This window comes from Morone saxatilis, unplaced genomic scaffold (assembly GCF_004916995.1).
Source record: "Morone saxatilis isolate NCDOM2014 unplaced genomic scaffold, NCSU_SB_2.0 Contig18, whole genome shotgun sequence".
NCBI lineage: Eukaryota > Metazoa > Chordata > Actinopteri > Moronidae > Morone > Morone saxatilis.
Genome location: NW_023339740.1, coordinates 17,218,766 through 17,238,289, shown reverse-complemented (window position 1 = coordinate 17,238,289; position 19,524 = coordinate 17,218,766). Strand labels below are relative to the sequence as shown.

The window sequence follows — 19,524 nt, the reverse complement described above, 5'->3', positions numbered from 1 at the left end:
TGTGTGTGTGTGTGTGCTGACTTGTGACAGCTCTGCTATGTGAGGTAAAGGGACAGGGAGTGATGGCCTGGTCCTGGCTGGCTTTGATGGACACTCTAATGGGAGGCTTGGATGAGAAGTTAATTGAATGGGCCACTGCTGAATACGAAGAAGAAGAGTGGGCTCCTCTTCTTCAGTGGGAGGACTCTAATAGCTTGGCCAAGCTCACTGCACAACCACTCAAAGGTCAGAGAGCTGAGAGTGTCCAGATCATCACATAGCACATAGACTGCAGTGTATGGTTTATATGACCCTGTCAAGTTAAATTGCTTTTTAGATCGCACGGAAAAAAAAGTGCATGTGGATGTAAATCATCAGTTTGTGTTTATGAGTGCAGTGGATGCAGCTTTTACTCTGGTCAGTGTGCAGTGAAGTAGCTTTTGTGCCCCTTCACACATTTCTTAGACATATTCAGGGAAGATCTCGGGAAGTTTTCTTAGCCTTGATTTGACCCCAGTTTGAGGCGAGCAAACCTGAAAGTGGAAAAAGTCTTTGAGTGTGTTTCTGTATACTTTAGCTTGTGTGTGTATGTTTGTGCATCCGTGTGTGACAGAATGATGCTGGGAATTAATGCAATATTGGATTTTTTCCGTGAATTATACACGTCTCACTAATCCCGCTGTAAATACTCCTCAAGACACAATTGTAACACAGTTTTTGACCTAGTGTTTTACTAATGTTGCTTGGACGATGCTATGTCATACTAAGCTATTAAAATATTTATAGATTCACCTTCTTTATAAAGGGAAAAAGTTTTAAATTGGCTAATTTGAGAACAAATTATCTGCTCAACACAACTGCTGTGACTGCTAAGTTGACAGCCAACTACAAGAGCGGATCAACCTTCACATCACAGCAAGAACAGCTGATCATTTAAACAGCCTGTTTAGAGTTGAAGATTAAGCTGAACACAGCAGGGCACCTCGAAAATGCTTCACTTCTGCAACACTTCTGTCCGCTGGCATCAAGTGCAGCAGCTGGGCTCCCCACGACTAATATAGGAGAGCCTGTAGGTAAACAGATGAATAAGCGGATTTAGGCTGCAAGAAGGCCGGGAAAGATTGCTCTCTTAGGGAAACAAACTCTTTTTGTCACATGCAGCACAGAGCTGCCTGGTCTGTTTCCATAGTCCTGAGTCGACAGAGACCGATGGACTGTCCCTTCCTCTCTTATCGGAGCTGCTGCAGCCCCACAACGTCGGGCTGCAGGCCTGCAGAGACCTTCTCTCTTTTTCTACCAAAGTCACACACATGCACACTAACACACACATACATACTTCGTTGCATGCACACTTGCTCTTGAATTTTACATAGTTTTACATGGAGTCTTATATGGATCTGCATAACATTAAGGGCACACACTACTTTATTTGTTATATTTTTGCTAGCAGCATTGTGGGTCGGTCGGTCAGTCCAACACTTTGGTCCAAACAGAAATATCTCAATAACTATTTGATGTATTGCCATGAAATATTGTGCAGACATTCATGGTGCACAAATAATGAAGCCTACTGATTTTAGTGATCCATTGACTTTCAGTCAGTGAAACATGAAGCGTCTCAACAGCTGTTGGATGGATGGGATGATGAATGCAAATTGATGCAAACATCATCAGGTTCAATTTTAATAAGTTTGGTTTATGACCAATTACCTGCTAAACAAAAGACATTACCATCAACTTCAACTAATCTGCTGATTATTTATATTACTTAAAACAATTCCCCCACCCCCCTTACTATTATGTCTATGTTATTATACTATGCCTTGCTGAAAAGCCAAATGCCTTCCAGTGACAAAATAAAGTTAAAAGTTGATGTTTTACCCTTATGTGTGCAATATAAATCATTATGACATATTGTTCCTCTGTTGCTGGTATGGATTCCCCTCACTGGACTAAAATTCAACCCCTGAAAGACCTCTTCTAATCTATTTCCTCTATTCTGTCCTCATCCTGTCTATTAGTTCACTCCTCAGTTCACTGTGTCCTCTTCTTTTCCTGCTCCTGTTTGCTTGCCTGTTGTCCCCGAGGGTTGGGAGTCGTTTCACAGCGGATAGAAAATACAGCACTGAGGAACACGGCTCAAGCGTGTGTCACTGATATTTTATTAAGTCTTATCAGACTGCTGTCTCTCACTTGCCCACTAACCTCTCTGGAGTCTGTCATTCAGCATTTATCTGAATTTCTTAAACACCTGTGGCCACAACTGAGGCGGAGCTGTGAGTCTTAAGGGGGTTTGATGTGTTGACTTGATCCTGTATTTCATCACGTGCTGCATAATCACATCCTCCTTTAATTCCAGATATACTTCCTGCTTTATTTTTATTTTTTTACCTCCTTTTGGTCCTTCTTGTGTCTTTTTCTTGAGTTTACTCTCCTTCAGTCTTCCTTCTGCTCCTTCTTATTTATCTATCTCTCATCTGTTTTCATGTTCTCCCTCAGTGCTGCACTGTCAGGTTCCTCATTCCTCTTCTGCATACTCTAAATTCCCCCAAACTCTCTCTCTATCTTTCTCCCTCAGTGTTGTTGCGTGAGGAGGTGGCCCAGCTTCAAGAGGAGGTCCACCTGCTCAGGCAAATGAAGGACATGTTAAGTAAGGACCTGGAAGAGACCCAAGGAGGCTGCTCTGCCAATCTGCTCTCAGCCACCGAGCTCCGTGTGCAGCTGGGTGACAAGGAGCAGGAGTTGGACCGTGCCAAGGAGGCCTTACAAGGTCAGGAACCCAGACTGGGCGTCTTGTTGTCGCACCTAATCCACCAGAGTCGCTTCTTTCAAACAGCTAGTTCGAATATATACAGCAAATACAGCTGTCAGAGATTTTAGTTTCTCCCTTTTTATAGTTCAAGCAAGAATGTGTTGTAACTAAATTAAATCTCACCCGTAAACAATTATTATAGTAGTAGTATAGTAGGTGTTATTTATGCGTCATGAGAAACATTTCCCAATGGAATTACAGGACAGCATTATATCAAACATCAAAACAAGACCTCTTATGGTAACACATACACAGTAAAACCAGAGGAAAAACGTCAGTTATACATTATTATATGTACTTCTATGAGGAAAAGTAAAAGAAAAAAAAGAAATGCTACAGGCTACAGGATAAAATATATTTTTCCTCGTCTCCCAGGTTTTCTCTAAGAAACTGGTTAGAGTTAACAAGTTAAATGTTGTACATTGAATTATACATTCTCACAGTTATACATTCATTACTTACCCTTGATATCAAGGATGCCAAACAATTGATGAAAATATGTCCATCAAGCCTGCTTCCACTTCTACATTCAGTGAGCGTTAAGATATCAGACTCATTGTTGTGAAATATCCTGTTCTAATTGGACTGACATATGTTGTTTAGTTCTGAATGTTCTTTGACTTATGTTCAGCAAACAAGAGTGAATCATTTAAACACAACATATTCTAACTAATTTAATGCTAATGTATTTCTAATGTCACAAATCAAACACATTCCCCTGTTGATTTTATGAGCCGACTCTGTCTTTGTGAATTGTTTAAAAAAATCTATTATAGTTTTTATCTGACTCAAGACAGTATTGTGTGGTTCCCAGTAAAAAAGCACAATAGAAAACAAAATGACATTTTCAAATCTGTTACAAACACTATTACAAATCCACTTTTATTTCTCCAGAGTACAGTTTCAGCACTGAGTCGTAAAATATCTGTGGCTTTTGTGAGCACTTGCTTCTAAGATAAATTAAATGAGACACAATTCTCTGTACCATATTTCATCATCATAAAATATACGCAGTTGTGATTCAGTCCACTGACACTGACATTAGCCCATTGTCCATTACTCTCAGCAAACAATAAGAAAAGTTGTGCCAATAAAAAGATGATTTTCTTTTCTTTTTCTCTTTATAATAAGTGAAGTAATTCAACAGTTCCCATCTTTGGGAGAGGAGTAGAAAAGGATTATTGCAACAAAAATAAAAGAGGGGAATCCAAAAAGGCACTTGCTGCATGCTTTGCATGGTTCTCTGCTCTGCTCCGAGAGACGCAGGTGGTAAACTGCTAGCTCGTGTGTGTGTTGTGTAACTGCTGCAAAACAGGTTTGAATGTTGAGTTTAAGGCTGAACGTTGACATGAGGAATGCTTCCAGAGTGATACATATGTGCGCAGTTATGAAAAATACAGGTTACAGTCTTGGCTCTCCATTGAGCTGAGACTCTCAGGGAAGCATTGTTATTTTTTTCTTGCAAAGAGCCCCACTAGTTGCATCATGGCTGATGAGTTATCTCTGCAAGAGAATGAAGTTGAAAGAAATCTGATCCAAATGGTCTTCTCAGGGATGACTCTCCACATGCCAGTCGAAACTGTTTCATGTATGAATGAATAAGTGCCACTGTGCCACTTATCTTTTTAGACGATTACATCATTTTCTCAGAAAAAAACACAAAAAACAAAACTCCAGCTGCAGCCCCCTATTAACAGAATACACAGTGTCACCTAGTGGTTCCCTGGTGCAATGGCAAAGCTTTGTTTCTGGTTTAGAGGCAACCAAATCTCACTGAAATATTCTATTTGTTATGTTCATTTTGATAGCTGTTCCTTGTTGTACATATATATGTGCTGCTTAGTGTGTGTGAATATGTTGTTTTGTTTTTACAGCTATGAAAGCTGACCGTAAGCGTCTAAAAGTGGAGAAGGCAGACTTAGTGAGTCAGATGCAGCAGCTGTACACAACACTGGAGAGCAGAGAAGACCAGCTGCGAGAATTCATACGCAACTATGACCAACACCGAAAGGTAACACCAACCCAGCCGGTTTATCAGTGTTAGCTTAGTGCAGATATGTCCTAATTGGTGAAAAGCCAAAGACATGTCTGAAGCAATTTGGAAACAGTGTCTCCATTACAGAGTTCTGCCACCAGAGAACAATAAAGCATTTTATAGGATAACGTTAAGAAATTGTTTACAACACACTACAATGTAGTTGTAAGCTGATTTCTATCAGATCTGTATCAGATATACAAGTGTTTAACAACAATATAACTCCTCCTGTGGGCACCCATATGTGGAGGCTGACAGATAATAAATGACAATAGTAAAACACAGTTTTAATAATATGTACATGAATATGTCTTCATGTAGGAGAAGTTATGATTGTTGACAAATACTGTGCATTAATTAACCTTTGAAATGGTCTTTATATCTGTGCACACATATTATTATCTGTTATAAACCCTTTATTAAATGTTGTATGGGTTGGTTTAACAGGTTAAACATAACTAATTTAATAAATAAACCTTGGAAAGAAATGTTTATATAGTGCTCATATATAGGGGTAAAGCATTAAACATATGGTTATATATCTAGGGGAAATTTAAGGGATAGTATCATACATTTTTATTTATGTGATGTGTAAAGATTTTAAATTCTAAAATATGGATATTGGTATCTGCCTTAAAACTCCAGTATTAGTCTGACTATACCCTCAGATTTATAACCAATACCACTGCAGTTTCTTACTGTTACCTCTAAAATGGTTTGTCTCACAGTGTCTTCATGTATCCACCCTTTTAAGAATACAAGTTTTGAAATAGATTATAACAGAAGCTGTGAAATGCTCCTTGACTCAAAAGTAGAGCCCCATTCATCATACAGAGTGAGTTTGGCGGAGATTAACCATGCCTTTGTGTGTGTGTGTGTGTGTGTGTGTGTGTGTCGTCAGGAGAGTGAGGATGCAGTGAAAGCCCTGGCCAAGGAGAAGGACATGCTGGAGAGAGAGAAGTGGGACCTGAGGAGGCAGACCAAAGAAGCCACAGAACAGGCCAACATACTGCGTTCTCAGATGGACATGAAGGAGAACAGGGTCAAAGAACTGGAGGCCGAGCTCACCATGGTGAGTCAGCCCCACACGTGGACACTTTGTTAAATTAACTCAAGCACATTGGTGTGACCTTAGCATCATTATCTGGTATGTATGGCGTAAATGCAAACAAGGTGTGGGTTTAGCAATCCCGTCCCTGTATTCATATCAGTTCAAACACATGCAGTAAGCTGCTCTGCTGTATATCCTCATCCCTTCCCTCTCTCAAAGCATTAATTCTTTCTCCGGGCTGGAGAAGAAATTCATGCCTTTTTTCTCTGTGTTGCCGTGTCGGTCCCTCTGAGGTACAGTTGTCAGTCTGCGTGTCATTAATCTCTCTCCTCCCTCGGCAAGTCACAACCACCCACGGATCCTCACATCAAGCTGCATCACAGATCAGATTTGTTGCTACATCAGTGCCAGAGCTACATCATTGTCAAGCAGCCAAACCACAAAATACATTTCTACCTTCTTTTTCTTCTTTCCCTTCTCTATTTAAAATTGTATTGTTTCCAACGATTTTCTTTACGACTAAATGGATGTCTACTGAATGCCCTTTCAGAGGCTTCCAATAATAAAATTTTGTGAGAAACATTTGAAATGGACCATTTTTAAGATGCTGTATTAAAATATTGGCTGCTGGTGAAGAGTAAAACTGCTGTTATTGATTTGTTGTTGTTGCTGTTGGCAATAATCCCATGAAAAGACCAAAACCAATAATGTGTTTGTCCATCATTCAATAATTCCCTACCTTTCTGTGGTAGGGTAAATATATAGTCTTTTTTTAATAAATATTGTCCTAAAACAGATGGGCACTTTAGCTTTTAGCAAAAATCACTCAACCATCAGTGAATAGTATATTTTTTAGGAACTATTTTCAGCAGCGGATTTATACACATTTGGTGCTGTAGTGACTATTTACAACAGCAGGTCGGTGAATGTGGGATTGACTCAAAATAAACTGCTGTGTGGTCTTATAGTAGTGAAGGAACATGTCACCCAGTGCTACAGTGTGGCTCATTGATGTCTTGTACAACAATGGAGCTCTAAAGCACAAAGGAATATCAAGCTTTGCCTACACGGGCAATATTTGTAGGATCAATTGTTTTGTGTCCTGATGGGATTTGTTGACAATAAGAAGAAAAGATCATCCTTTAAATATAAAGATCCCATATTTAGTAGTGTAGTGTATCGTGCACGTGGGTGTAAATACACACATTCATGCATACAGTGCTTATGTGAGTTTATGTAAGAGCCACAAGAGACACGTTTATTTATATGGCACATTTCATGCACACAATTAAAAGTGTTTTACGTAATGTATAACAGACATTAAAACATACAGACGAATACAGCTATATAACTGAAACCAAAGAAATAACTACCAGAATAAAGAGTGTTTGTTTTACTTTCAGCTCACGCTCAGTTTCTGTTTCTCGTGTGTTTTCCAGGCAAAGCAGTCTTTGGCCACTCTAACAAAAGATGTACCGAAGCGCCACTCATTGGCCATGCCTACAGAGCCCGTGGTGAATGGCAGTCAGGAGTGGGTGATGCAGGCCGACCTGCCGCTTACTGCCGCCATCCGTCAGAGCCAGCAGACCCTCTACCACGGACACACCACGGACAGACAGGGTAGGTTCTATTATCTGATCTGCTTCTCAGTCTCTGTGCTGCTTGGTGCTGCTTTTACAGACTCAACATACTAACAGAGGGTTTTCTGGAGGTGCCTCATACTAACTGTGGGAATTTTTCAACCTGTGTGAATATGTGTGTGTACGTATTGTGTGTGTGTGTGTCACATTCAGCTGTGGTCAGGATCAGCCCCTGCCACTCTCGCCAGCCCTCAGTCATCTCTGACGCCTCGGCGGCCGATGGGGACCGCTCATCCACGCCCAGCGACATCAACTCACCTCGTCACCGGACCCATTCCCTCTGCAATGTAAGAGCTGCCTGGCCCCCTCGACCAAGTAATCACACCTCCACACTTTTCTATAAGTACCTCCCTCCTCTTTGTCTTCTCCTGCTTGTGTCTGTCCCTCTGTTCTGTCGGCCTGCTGGGTGTCAGCCTGCCTGCTTGGTGGTGGTGATGTTATTTTGCATTTAACTTACTTCAAAGTAATAGTTTGACATTTTGGGACATAGATATATGAAGCTACAGCCAGCAGTTAGTGTAGCTCACCATAAAGAAAGGAAATTGAGGCAAACAGCGAGCCTAGCTCTGTGCAAAGGTAGCAAAATCGTACCAACATACCAGCACATGTTGTTGTTAAATTAGTACAAAAACCGAAGTGTAAAAACAACAAGTTATGGTGTAGTGGGAGTTTATGTGCTGGACAAATTCTCCACTGGGAGCAGTAACTTCCTGGTTTCTTGTTGAGGTTGCCAGGCAACCACCAGAGGCAGAGGCCAAGATGCAGTCAGCCACATGATCCACCGTAAAACCCCCTTATTGTTTCTTTTACACATTGGTTTCTGAACACATCAAACAGATACAACGTGTAAATTAGTGAGTTTAAGATCAGGGGCGGGACCTGAGTGGTTGTCAGTAGGCCATCCATAGATGTAGGCTCTTTAGAGTTACAGATAACAGCTATTATTAATAGTATAAAATATTTAATGTTGTTTTGCCTTCTTTTTCGCACTGAATCAACAATATAACTATTAATAATGCACAGTTTATTAATTGCCAAGAACCCTGTCTTGAGACATTTGGATTTGTGACATTTTTACTCATTTACATTTACAAACACGACCCTTCCTTGCTAGTGGGTGGATTTTGTCCCCTTTTGACAGAGCCAGGTTAGCCGTTTCCAGTCTTGAAAACCGGCTGCTGGCAACAGCTTCATATTTACTGTAGAGACATGAGAGTATCAATCCTCTCACCTAACTCTCTGTAAGGAATTGATTAAGTTTCCCAAAATGTCCCTCTACTGCTTTAACTGAGCTGTATGAGAGGATGAACCTTCATATAAGCTTCCTGTTTCCTCTGCCCTGTTCAGTCCATGGAGGACCTGGAGGACCAGAAGCGTAAGAAGAAGAAGGAGAAGATGACTCTGGGATCCCTGTCACGGGTGTTCGCTCGGGGCAAGCAGCGCAAGTCAATGGACCCCGGCCTGTTTGATGGTACAGCCACCCCTGATTATTACATAGAGGAGGATGCCGACTGGTGATGCTGAGAGCGTGAACGTGTGTGTGTGCGTGTGTGAAATTTGTGTGGATATCCACACAATGGCTTTAACTGTGTGTAATGAGTGTGTGTGTGGGTATGTCTGGAGGGGGGAGGGAGGATTTTAAAAGAATAGCCTAAATGAGACTGCTATGCCCATAAATGTACAGTATATTACTCTTAAATTGTATGTTTGTAAATTAGATATATATTTATAGATGTACATGTATGCATATGTATATATGTTTACATGCATATAAATATATACATGGGGTTATAATTATGTGTAGACATGTTTATGCTGTATTATCTTCAAAATGTCTTAATGTTTTATGTTTTTTTTTATAACTGGAGACTTGAAGGACTGCTGTTCATATGTAAATAGGAGTTATTGTGAAACTAGTGTTTTTACTGTAAATGTCATTTGGCTTTTGTTACTTTACAGTTGCTTTTATCATGCTTTGCAACATTGATTTCATAGTTTCTTCTTGTTTCCAATCTTACTTGGCCCATTTCTCTCCATATAGGAGGGGATATTCCCTGATTGGCTTGAAAAATGAATCTCTTGGAGGTTTATTGGCCAAATTCTGTTGTTTCTAACCGCTTGCTGATATAAAAAATAGTACTTTGTTTGAGAGATATTGCTGGTGCAGGATTGTCATCTTGATCATTTTATACATTGTGGCTCACAGTATTTGCTGATAAAACATATCACAATGCGGGCAGCCGGGAGTTGAGGTCTCCTCATCCATTTTATGCTAAAAACTATATTCTCAGTTACTATAATTAATGACTGGCTAGCAAGGGTCTTAGAGTCAGTCTTCCCTAAGAAAATGTAATTGTACAGACCTGAATGCACAAACAAAAAATTACAGTGATGCATATTCAGGCACACCTCTCGCCTGCTGTTGAAACCATGTGCAAGTGCCAAAGGTTAAATGTCATCTTTAGAAAATCTGCGTATCATTCTGTCACTGTTAGCGCTAGCCTCGTAACATTGTTTGTCTGACTCATTTCTTACTGAGAGCTATCTAACATGTGCCAACATGTGACAAAGGAATGTGCATGATCCCTCTGTGTTGCTTTGATTAGATGTTCATTCATTGCCAACCAAATTAATAATCTCCACAATCCTGTGTTGCTCCTGTGTTGCCTTTTCCCTTTTATCGAGTTATCTTTCCTTGCATTATGAATGCACGGTCCCTCTTATTTATTTATTCTTTTTTTTTGTTGCTGTTTTTGTTTTGCTTTCTGTAGAATCCCTCCTCATTTATTGCAAATGTGGCTCTAATAATTATATGTCAAATGCTTTGTAATTTAGGAGATGTTCCATAAAAGATTAAAATTTATTGAAGTATTTTATTTAAAAAATAAGACAAACAAGACTTAATTTCAAATATTTATCTGCTGCAGCTGTTGCAGCCAGATGTTGAGGAGGTTTTAGCATTTTCAAAATGAATTATAATTGAAATGAAATCTTATTTTAAAAATAAAACTAGTAACTGAATACATCCTATGTGGCAGTTTTCTGTTCCATGAGTAATCTTGTTCTTGTGTCCCAGTCTAACGTGTCTCTCCCTCTCCTCCTGCCATTTCTAATGGCAACTCTCTCCTGCCAGTGAGTAACTCCTCATCTGTGATTACCAGCTGTCTGTTTCTGCACTCTGGGGATTATTCATATCACTCAGGTCCATTGGAAAAACAATCAAGTTTGTGTCATTTATTTTGTGGAAACTCTTTTAAAAGAGATGGTGGACTTTGCATGCAGCATTTCTGTCAGCATGTGGGGACGAATCAGGTAAACACACAGAGTTCATCCTGGATTCGTCGGTTCAGTGTGAATCCATGTTTTCCTGTGGTTGAGATGAGCGGTTAATGGGCAGAAGCATGATGTTTTATGAATAATCCCTGTGTCTCTAATACATTATCCTAATGGTCTGAAGTCCCCTCATGATCATCAGATACCTCGTATTTTAACAACTTTACTAAACACAGTACTGTAGTATTACAAGTTAAGGGACTGCTATACTCTCATGAAGAAATAAATGAAATAATATTTATTTAAACCTTCTAATATAGTCTAGTTCATTCAAAGACACAGGAAGTGTAGCTCCAGTGAATTATTTTGGCTCCATCTAGTGGCCATGTAGTGCAATTGCCAAACATTTTATGTGAATATTGGTAAAAGGAAAGGGTTAAAACTATTTTCCATGCAGTTGACTAATGACTCTGACTTGATTGATGTTAGTAAACACAAGAAGGAGCCATAAAGGCATATTTCTGTTGTTGCTATACAACAGAGATTCTGGCATTTAGTATAACATCCAGTTTCTTGCTTGGTATGGTTACACACTGATGTGGAGGTGTATTTTTGATGCAAATACCCTCCATTTCTGATGTTACTCTGTCTCTAGATGAGTCATTTTTTTGATTTCCATATCCCTCTGACCCTGAACCCCCTCCTGTATGCCACACCATAACTTCTCCTGACCAATCCAGACTCTGACAGCCTCACACAGCAGAGCCTGTCTGATGGAGAGGAGCAGCTGGACCGCCTCCAGCAGGCGGAGCTCACTCGAAACACATGCATGTCGCTGTGGAGGGCAGGTGCAGTCCAGGCCTGGCTGGAGGTTGTTATGGGAATGCCCATGTACACCCGAGCCTGCTCAGAGAACGTCAAAAGTGGCAAGGTACACCTTCAGCAGAAGTGCTTTTTTGTTGTTTGTTTACTTTTCGCTTGAGGGTGGGATGGGGTTTGAGCAGATGGGGATATTTAGATGCTGTTACTGTCTGATAAAGAACTGGATTTGTGTTTTTTAGGTGCTGCTTGGGCTGACAGATGAGGATTTAGAGCTGGGTCTGGGTATCAGTAACCCCATTCATCGAAGGAAACTAAGACTGGCCATTGAGGATTACAGGAGAGCTGAAGGAGACCAAGTGTGAGCAGCAGCAAAAACAACACTCTCAAAGAATTGAACTTCTACTCCACTGCAACCCAGACAGAAATATTGTGTTCTTTTTATTTCACTATATTTACTGTATTTGACAGCTTCAGTTACAGGTTACGCTGCAGATTAAGATTCAAATATAATGAGTTTATAAAATATGATGTATTGTTGCCGATTAAACCAGCCAACAGTGTATAAAATTGTTCAAATGATCTCCATCTGGACCAGCTGCAACAGAAACAAACAAAAAATCTATAAAAAATAAAAGACAATTTTTATGCATTATGAGTATTTTTACTTTTACTTTGTAAACACATTTTGTTACTTATATACTTTTAAATAATATTTGAATGCAGGCAGTATGTTTACATTGTGGTAATGCTACTTTACTACTTGCTTATCGGTGGTGTATAATCATCTTCTAGACTATCAAAAGCTTCCGAGATGGACCATCACTGGGTAGCAACATCATGGCTGAGTGACGTTGGGTTGCCTCAGTACTCCCAAACCTTCCAGACTCATTTAGTGGACGGGCGAGTGCTGAACTCTCTGAGCCGCAGAGACCTGGAGAGATTCCTCAACATCAGTGACCAGTACCATCAGACCAGTCTACTTCTGGCCATCCAGCTCCTGCAGATGCTCAGTTTCGATAAAGAGGTCAGATTATAGATCTACATTTACAGTGAGATTCGATGAAAAGCTATTGATAGTGAGTGAAGTCTCCTCAGCAGTTGTTCCTCAATCCTTATTTTACTTGTCTACACTCACTAAACTGCATGTGATGTCCATTATTATCCACCGTAGCTTGAGGCACAAAGAATCCTGTGCTGCTGCATTATCTCAGCAGGTCCTTGTCCTTCCCTGACCTCTTTCTGCCACAGAAGTGCTTGTGCAGTTATCTGTGTGTTGCATCTTCGCAGGTCCTGCAGGCACGGCGGGCAAAATGTGAACACCAAGACCGGGACCCCATTGTTTGGACATGTCACAGAGTAATGAAGTGGATCAGAGACATAGACCTCAAGGTGGGTGGGAGGTCAATTACCGTGTTCCCCTTTTTCTCGGGAGATTTGTAAGGCAGATCGTAACCAGATAGCACCACTAGTAGTTTCTAAGACTCTAAGAAGAAGTAAAAGAGTGGTGTATACACAGAAATTTAAGAAAATACCATAGTGTTGATCCTCAGTGACATCTGTTTTTAGTATCCCTTCGTCTGACATGCTTATTTTTGTAGCTCTAGAAACTAAAACACTATTTCTGCCCCCCTCACCTTCCTCTGTGTTGTGCTCTTCAGGAGTTTGCAGACAATCTTCAGGGTAAAGGGATTCATGGAGCTGTGATGGCTCTGGACCCATCCTTTGACACAGATGCAATGGCCAAAGCCCTGGGGATCCCCAGCAACAAACACATGCTGCATCGTCACCTGTATGAAGAGATGAAATCACTCGCCGTCCCTCACAGGTAGATTAAAACCCTTCAACCATTCCTTCCAATATTTAAACCTTTAAACTGATTTTGTTCTTTGATAGTTAATTATTTTTTGTCTTAAAGTTTGACCACGTTCTTGTGAATCTTGTGAAAATAAATGTGATTGTTCTAAGAATTAAATTTGAATATCATCCACATAAATGAATATGTCTTGTATTCACTGCAGTGAGCAGGGCAATGAGGTTATTGGTTCCTCTTCACCCGTGGCTGTTAACCGCTTTGCTGAGGAGAGAGTGTCTATGAGAAGATCGGCCAAGGTATGATTTAATTTCACCCTTATTATTACTATTATTTTAACATTTACCTGGAACATAGGTTGCACATATATGTTTCAGCGACTAGTTGACTGTTGATGTTGCTTACTACATTTGCCAACAGGTTGGCTAGTTATGGATGGTTTTATTCACTTATAGCAACAACTTTCAGCAGTTAATTTGTAAAACGTTTTTGTTGACATATATTCATACATGTCAAATCAAGTACATTTGTATTTATATAGCCCAAAAATTACAATTTATAATTTGTCTCAGGTGTCAATCTCTTTACAATGTGTGCAACATTCAACACCGTCTGTCCTTAGACCCCTGATTTGGTTAAGAAAAAACTCAACAAATTAGTGTACAAAACAAAACAACAAAATCATATTACACACACATTTTGATGACACAATGTCTCATACATAAAAATTATAAAATATATCTCTTGGAGGTGACTTCGTGGACTAGTGGTTTAAGGCATGTACAATATTCAGCATTCCTGGTTTGATTCTGGCTGGGTATCTTTGTTGCATACCTCTCTCTCCCCTGAAATTTCACATCTGTCTTCACTTTAACTGTCAAATAAAGGCTAGAATCAAAAACAAACAAACAAAAGGACAGCTGCAAAACATTTTTAATATTATTCTGCTTAACAAACCAGTAGTTCTTTCATTTGTTAGTGAATGTTTCTTCCTTAATGTAACATGTATCTTTGTCTGAAGAGATGTTGAGGTGGGACATAATGAGGGGAGGAATCATTAAAAAGTGTCAAATGTGGTGTTAAATGGACAGTTTAATTTGGTGGAAGGGTTTGGAGACATTGTTCAGAAATCTGTTTAACTGGTTGTTGCAACATGGTGTTACAGTTTGGATATAAAAAATAAGTGTGTACAATGAAAAGAAGAAAATGCAACTGAAACTGTATTTGTTCACCTAGTATAAAGTCAATGTAATTGAAATTGATAGTTTTTATGACACACATTCATACCTTGAAGCCCAGTACAACCATATTGAGGATAACTTTAAACAAGATGAAATTTAAAATGTAAAAGTCAAAGTGAAAATGGCAACTAAACTATTTTTATATTTTTTTTATGGGACACTTAAACTTTATTATGAGCTGATAATATCTGACATTTTTAAGAAAGGTCAGTGCCCTATTTTGGATTCAACGTCTTAAAAGAAATTCCACATTCTTATTTTTATGCCTTTTCATTTTTCCAGAGTCCGCTGAGGTTACGTGCAAACAGCCACTCTGTGGAGCGAAGTCTGGGCTTCCACGGCAGCTGCGGCTCTCTGCCCAGAGAGGCCAGAGTTCAGGCCGTTCCCCGGGCCAAAGGCAGCCCGATGCACACCTACAAGAGTGTTGAAATCACCAACGTCTGAACCAGTCTCCACACATCAACATTGCTCACGTTGTTATTATTGTTTACATTGTTGCTGTATTATAGTTGTTTACTACTGAGAGTGACCTACACTCAGCATACAACCAGACTTTTAAAAAGGAAATTGTCTTAAAGGGGGTGTACCACATAATTTAGTAATTCAAACATATTACTATTTTGGCCAAAATAAGAATAACACATACTCTGAATAGAGCTGATGTTGTAAATATAATGAAAAGGAACAGAGTCAGTTTTGTTTTTTTATATTATAGAAGGCTTTAGAATAACCTACAAAAATAACTGAACACAGTGTTGTTCTCCTTTGATGCCTTATATGAAATAGGTCACACAGCACTGCTCTTCTCTTTCAACTATTTCTAACGTGACAGTTAAAACATTTTTGTTGTTGCACATGTAAGTGATTAATTCTACTTGAGGTCAAGGGGAAAAAAGTCATTCTAACTTTCACTGTAGAGATACATATCCACTGTTAACCTTCTGAAGAGACTGTGTTACTTCAGCGGCTACATACATGAGTGAGATGTTTCCGGCTTAGATCAGTTCTTCCACCTCCTCTGACCCTTCTGGTCAATGCAAGTTAGTCATCACAGATCTTATTATTACTGTAATAGATAGTAGACCTTCATTTAAAATGTGGCAGAGCTACATTTGCCACCAAAATGGCCAAGAGGTACAACTTTTATGACATATTCTAGCACACAAGACAATCTTTAACATGGATTCTGTACTTTTTAAAACTTGTAAAAATAGATCTTCTCATTAGTGTTACATAATATAATAATTTAATTCATTTTATTAACAAAATTAAGATAATACATTTGAATGTTGGGTTTTGAAAGTGATAAATGTGTAACGCAAATGGCCTCCATATGTTTATACAGTAGCACTGAACAAAATGTGATACTGCAGTACTGTTACTTATATTATGAACTCAATGGAGAGAATGTAATGGTATATTTTGTACAGTTTAATCATGTTTTATAACACACACTTGTATACAGGTTGCTGTTCCTGAGCATGAAAACAAAAATGAAATGTCACAGGGCCAAACTATGTGCAGCTGAAAGCCTGAAGTTAATCCAAATAGTAGAAAACAGGTCTGACTGCCACTTAATGGGCGTCTCCTCCAGTCACCAATAGCAAAAGTTCATTAAGCGGGAAGATTAAACAAGTTCAAACCTGTATAGAAATACAAGGGAAGGACTCAAATGGAGTTTGTGTTAATATGACATTTATTGTCTCTCTTTACACAGCTTCTCATGTATGCCAACATTAAAGCTGAAATTATTGTCAACTACATAGAGTATAGGTGTGTTATTGTTATTTTTCAAGAAGAATGCAATAAAATCTGTTAACACTTTAACAAAGGCTGAAAAAGCTTCATCAGCTGAGACTTAGTAAGTTATTATCTGATAAGGATTGTGTAAAGATAGATTGTGTATTTTTAGTGGTGTGTAGCTTTATATTTCAAAAATAATTTGTCCCATTAGCTTGTTTACTAGTTTGTTATAATACATGTTTGAACTAAATAATGCATCAAAATTCCTGTTTTTCTTCTCTTTTTTTAAAAACTTTATTTAACTTCTGTCTGACACACATTCATACCTTGAAGCTGCCCAGTATGACCATACTGAGGATAGTTTTAAACAAGATTCAATTTAAAATGGAAAAGTCAAAGTGAAAATGGCAACTAAATGGATAAACTATCGTTATATTGTATTACTCAGGACAATCAGGCCTTAATCAAATATTAAACAACCAGTTGGCCTCTGAACAGAGCAGGTGGGGGTTAATGGCTGTGTACCTCAGGGGTGGTAATGAGGGAAGAGTGCAGCTCTTTTATTAGATTTATCCAGCCCGTCCAGCAGTAGAACTGGTTACCTTTTGGTTGTCTTACCTTTGAGACCACCACTGGCCCTGTAGTGATACCATTGCCTGATATCAGAGAGAAGATGCTATATGACAACATTTTATAAATAAAATAAAATTGAATAATATATTACAGTAAAACATGGTTAATGTTGTATTTAACAAGTTTTAATCGGGCATAAAAGGGTACGAGTACAGGACTGGATAATACAATTCTCAATTTATTTTACTTTTATCTTTTCAGCAACTATTCAGATTAAATATTAAAGCAGCTACAATAAACCTTCATTTTAATTGATTCTGGCAGCCCCTGTGGACAAACGTGGTAGTGTTTCCACACCTCTTTGTATGATTTCAAGGTTGAATCTAATTGAATCCGACCCGGTGGCAGGAATAAAGGATAACTACAGAAATCTTCTCTTGGATGGTCCGGTTTGTTTATGAAGGTCATATATATATATATATATATATATCATAACCAGTTAAAATCTCTGTGTGTTTAAAGCTGCAGTAGGTGACTGTTATAAAAATAGCTTTTTGTCATATTTGCTGAAATTTTCACTGTGTCCTGACAGTAGTACATGGCACAGATAATCTGTGAAAAAATCTGGTTCCTCTGACTCAATCTATCGCTCCTAATGGCATTTACAAGAATCCACTGGTCTTGAACAAAAACAACCAATCAGAACAGAGAAAGATATAAGGAGGCTTTGGGTTGGAGGGTTGAAGCGATTGTTGAGACTCAATCCCAGGGTCCCAAAGCATCTGGGAATGTGACTCGACAATCAGCTACGTTTCTCTGCTCTGTTGTTTGTCTTGCTCTGGCAAATATTGATTAAAAGTCATTTTTAAAGCAAAAATACTAAATATGACCTAGTTCCAGATTCCTAGTTGTGAGGATTTACTGCGGCTATATTATATATATAATATATAATATATATAATATTTTTGATCGACTATTTTCACTGTTAGTGACAGTGATATCTTACAGCAATACTATTATTATTATTGTTGTTGTTGTTAGTAGTAGTTTTAGAGAAATGTTGAATACATTAAGATAAAAGTGAAATAAAATGTGGATGAGGATATTATTTAGTCTTCTACTTAGAACTACAACGCTAACCATGACTTATTGTACATTATTCAGTTTCAATGTATCTTATTTATTATTTATTCATCTGTTTCCGGGTGTCCCACTAATTTGTGCTCAGAGGACGTTGACCTGAGCGGCGCTAGGACCACGCGGAAAACAGGTCACAGAGTCACTTTACAACCAGGAGACAGTCTGAGGTTTCACTACGGCTGGAATTTGAACTAAGTTCCTCTCAACTACATTGTAATCTGTGGCGGTAAAAACAAACAAACAAACAAAAGCGCTTTATGTTATTTTAAAATCTCAGTTGAACGGGGCGTCAAGTCGTTTGCGTCTATGTCTTGTTCCTCTTTCCTCCTGTGATCTTCCTGAAAACACCTGCGTGCTTCAGGTAACTCACCGATGAAGAGGGAAGTCCCTGGGCAGTGAGCGGTGAAAAAGGTAAGGCCTCCTCTGAGATCAACCTTTACCACGACAAGAGCAGATGAAGTAACAGCAGAGGCTTGTAGGTGGGTTGTAGGTGTCCCTCTGTGTTTAATCGGAGCTGTGTGCGGGGCAATAAGTTCATAGTGAAGCTCCTGTGAAGGGACAGGTCCTCCCTCTGAGGTCCCTTCCTACTTTAGAAACAATGAGAGCCCTGGCTGCACACTGGCCGAAGGAGGGACACACTCTTTTTTTAAAAACACTTTCTTGCGCCGGTAATGTTTCACTGGTTTACAGTTTATATTACTCATACAGAAGCATGTGAGAAGCCTGATAAGCAGCAATTAGGTTGGTGATTATAACAGCAGAGACTGCTTTTGATGTTTAAAAAAGGACACACCCATGCACACCGTCCAGCAGGCCTGCAACATGCAGAACAGCTCAAGTGTGTGTGTGTGTGTGTGTGTGTGTGCAGCCATTAGTAATGACACAGAGGGTCAGCACACTGTGTCATGTTGTCCTTCAAAGTGACAGAATCAAAGAAAACAACACAGTGATACGATGCTGTCACCATATTTTGGCCCTTGATAATGATGGTAATACAGTAGCTGTGGTTCTATATATACTGCAAGTCACTCGTCTGCAGTCCGTATATGTGTGTTTATGTTGCTGAGGAGGAAAACAGATGCCTAAGTGGTAGGATAGTGTATTTTATCTGAGATCAAACCAATGTGTAACATAGTCACTGATCCTCACTGGTTTCAATACCAACTTATCTACCAGTACTGATCTGATAAAAGCACTTCCTCTTTCACACATATAAATCTGTATCATTAGAATGTAAGTTAACCTGAGGGCAGGGATCGCTGTAGCACTAAAAACTGGGTGGGTGGACCACTGTGACTTAATGAATGTGACTAATAGCTGAATTTACATTGACATTGACTAAGAAACTGAATGAGTTAGTTTTTGTTCGATGTACTTTGCCATCGCTGTGTGAATGTGTGTGGAA

The 19,524-nt window shown here is 39.1% G+C and overlaps 2 protein-coding genes across 8 annotated transcripts in view; both read left to right on the top strand.

Moving 5' to 3' along the window:
• Positions 1 to 16,426, top strand: part of kaznb (kazrin, periplakin interacting protein b) — a 62,083-nt gene extending 45,657 nt beyond the window's left edge. For 2 of the 7 annotated variants that reach the window (XM_035662356.1, XM_035662357.1), the window contains 13 exons: positions 2,558 to 2,749; positions 4,666 to 4,802; positions 5,728 to 5,898; positions 7,317 to 7,497; positions 7,671 to 7,804; positions 8,865 to 8,988; positions 11,531 to 11,721; positions 11,852 to 11,970; positions 12,405 to 12,636; positions 12,900 to 13,001; positions 13,271 to 13,437; positions 13,631 to 13,721; positions 14,946 to 16,426. In XM_035662356.1, coding sequence (XP_035518249.1) covers positions 2,558 to 2,749; positions 4,666 to 4,802; positions 5,728 to 5,898; positions 7,317 to 7,497; positions 7,671 to 7,804; positions 8,865 to 8,988; positions 11,531 to 11,721; positions 11,852 to 11,970; positions 12,405 to 12,636; positions 12,900 to 13,001; positions 13,271 to 13,437; positions 13,631 to 13,721; positions 14,946 to 15,107 — 2,003 coding nt within the window. In that variant the 3' untranslated portion in view covers positions 15,108 to 16,426. The other 5 variants (XM_035662360.1, XM_035662359.1, XR_004796739.1 and 2 more) reach the window with 5 other exon arrangements.
• Positions 16,427 to 18,211: 1,785 nt separating this feature from the next.
• The window catches only part of tmem51b (transmembrane protein 51b), a 17,199-nt gene continuing 15,886 nt past the window's right edge, over positions 18,212 to 19,524 (top strand). The window contains exon 1 of the mRNA XM_035661190.1: positions 18,212 to 18,530. The gene's annotated coding sequence lies outside the window, so the exon portion shown is untranslated. The remainder of the gene's footprint in view (positions 18,531 to 19,524) is intronic.